The sequence below is a fragment of the Primulina tabacum genome, chromosome 16 (assembly GCF_025594145.1).
Source record: "Primulina tabacum isolate GXHZ01 chromosome 16, ASM2559414v2, whole genome shotgun sequence".
Lineage (NCBI taxonomy): Eukaryota > Viridiplantae > Streptophyta > Magnoliopsida > Lamiales > Gesneriaceae > Primulina > Primulina tabacum.
In genome coordinates this window covers 14,328,755-14,330,105 of record NC_134565.1, presented here as the reverse complement: position 1 = coordinate 14,330,105, position 1,351 = coordinate 14,328,755, and the positions used below count along the sequence as shown (strand labels likewise).

At 42.7% G+C, this 1,351-nt stretch overlaps 1 protein-coding gene across 1 annotated transcript; it reads left to right on the top strand.

Moving 5' to 3' along the window:
- Nucleotides 1-523: 523 nt before the first annotated feature.
- Nucleotides 524-1,081, top strand: LOC142528362 (uncharacterized). The gene has a single exon (XM_075633404.1). It carries the CDS (start codon nt 524-526, stop codon nt 1,079-1,081), a length of 558 nt encoding a protein of 185 aa, XP_075489519.1.
- Nucleotides 1,082-1,351: the final 270 nt, after the last annotated feature.

The following is a 1,351-nucleotide window of genomic DNA, read 5'->3' as shown; positions in this document are numbered from 1 at the left end:
AGTGTCTGCACTGACCACACACCTAGCAGCTATAAACAAAGTGAGCATAGCAGAGACTGAGGGTCCATCGATTGTTGCTAAAGAATAATCTCTTCCTGAAGAAGCTCAGTATATCAACAACAAAAATTTTGGAGGATTCGGCGGATATCGAGGTAACCCTCCCTCTAATACTTATCATCCTGGATTGAGAAACCATGAAAATTTTTCATACGTAAATAATAAGAATGTGTTGAATCCTCCACCGGGGTTCAATACATCAAATGGGGAAGGGAAGCCATCATTTGAGGACTTGGTTGGGACATTTGTTTCTGAATCTGGCAAGAGGATGGCTAGGACTGAGTCTAGGCTTGACAACCTAGAGACACACATGGAAAATATTGGTGCTTCCTTGAAAATCCTCGAATCGCAAGTGGGGCAAAAAACGAAGCAACTCACGTCTTAAGCGTCAGGCGCAGTACAAAAGACTGCAGACCCAAATCTGAGGGAAGTGAATGCTATCTTTATACATCATGAGAAGATTGGGATGATAGAAGGAGAAGAGAAAAAAATTGATCGCACAACCAGCCGGGAAGATAAGCCGACTCCAAGCAAAGGAAACCGAGAGCAGGAAGAGGTGCCATTTACTGGAGGAGATAATAAGGGGATGCAAGTAAATCTTCCTCGGAAGCTACAAGACCCCGGAGAATTTGTAGTACCATGTGAAATAGGGGGTAAATTTGGGGAAAAAGCTATCTGTGATTCAGGAGCGAGCGTGAATATAATGCCAATTTCTCTTTACGAGAAACTTGGATTGAGCAGGATAAAGCCCACAGGACTAAGCTTGCAGATGGCAGATAAATCGGTCAGGACACCGCTGGGTATTGTGGAAGATGTTGAACTTAAGATTGATAAAATAAGGCTTCTAGCATATTTTGTTGTGCTTGACATGGGGAACAGTCAGAATGTTCGTGCTATTTTAGGACAACCATTTTTGGCTACTGCTGGAGCCGTCATTGATTTGAGACAAGGAAAACTGACCATGGAGGTTAATGGTCAAAACGTAGAACTCAAGGCTTCCAAGATATCATACGAACCACCATGAACAGGATTGGTATATTCGGGCTAACGACGTTAAACTAAGCGCTGTGTGGGAGGCAACCCACAATTTTTAATTTTTAGCATTCATTTCGTTTTTATTATTTTATTTTATTTTACTCCCTTGGTTGTTAATTTTACCCACCACCAGATCTACCGCCGCAACACATGGCCGGGGATGATGAAGATGCTGCGAACGATGACTCGAGCCCCGAGTTCTTATACTCGTGCGCGAGGTATGTGTTGTTGTGTTCTTTTTATTTCTATACATTGAGGA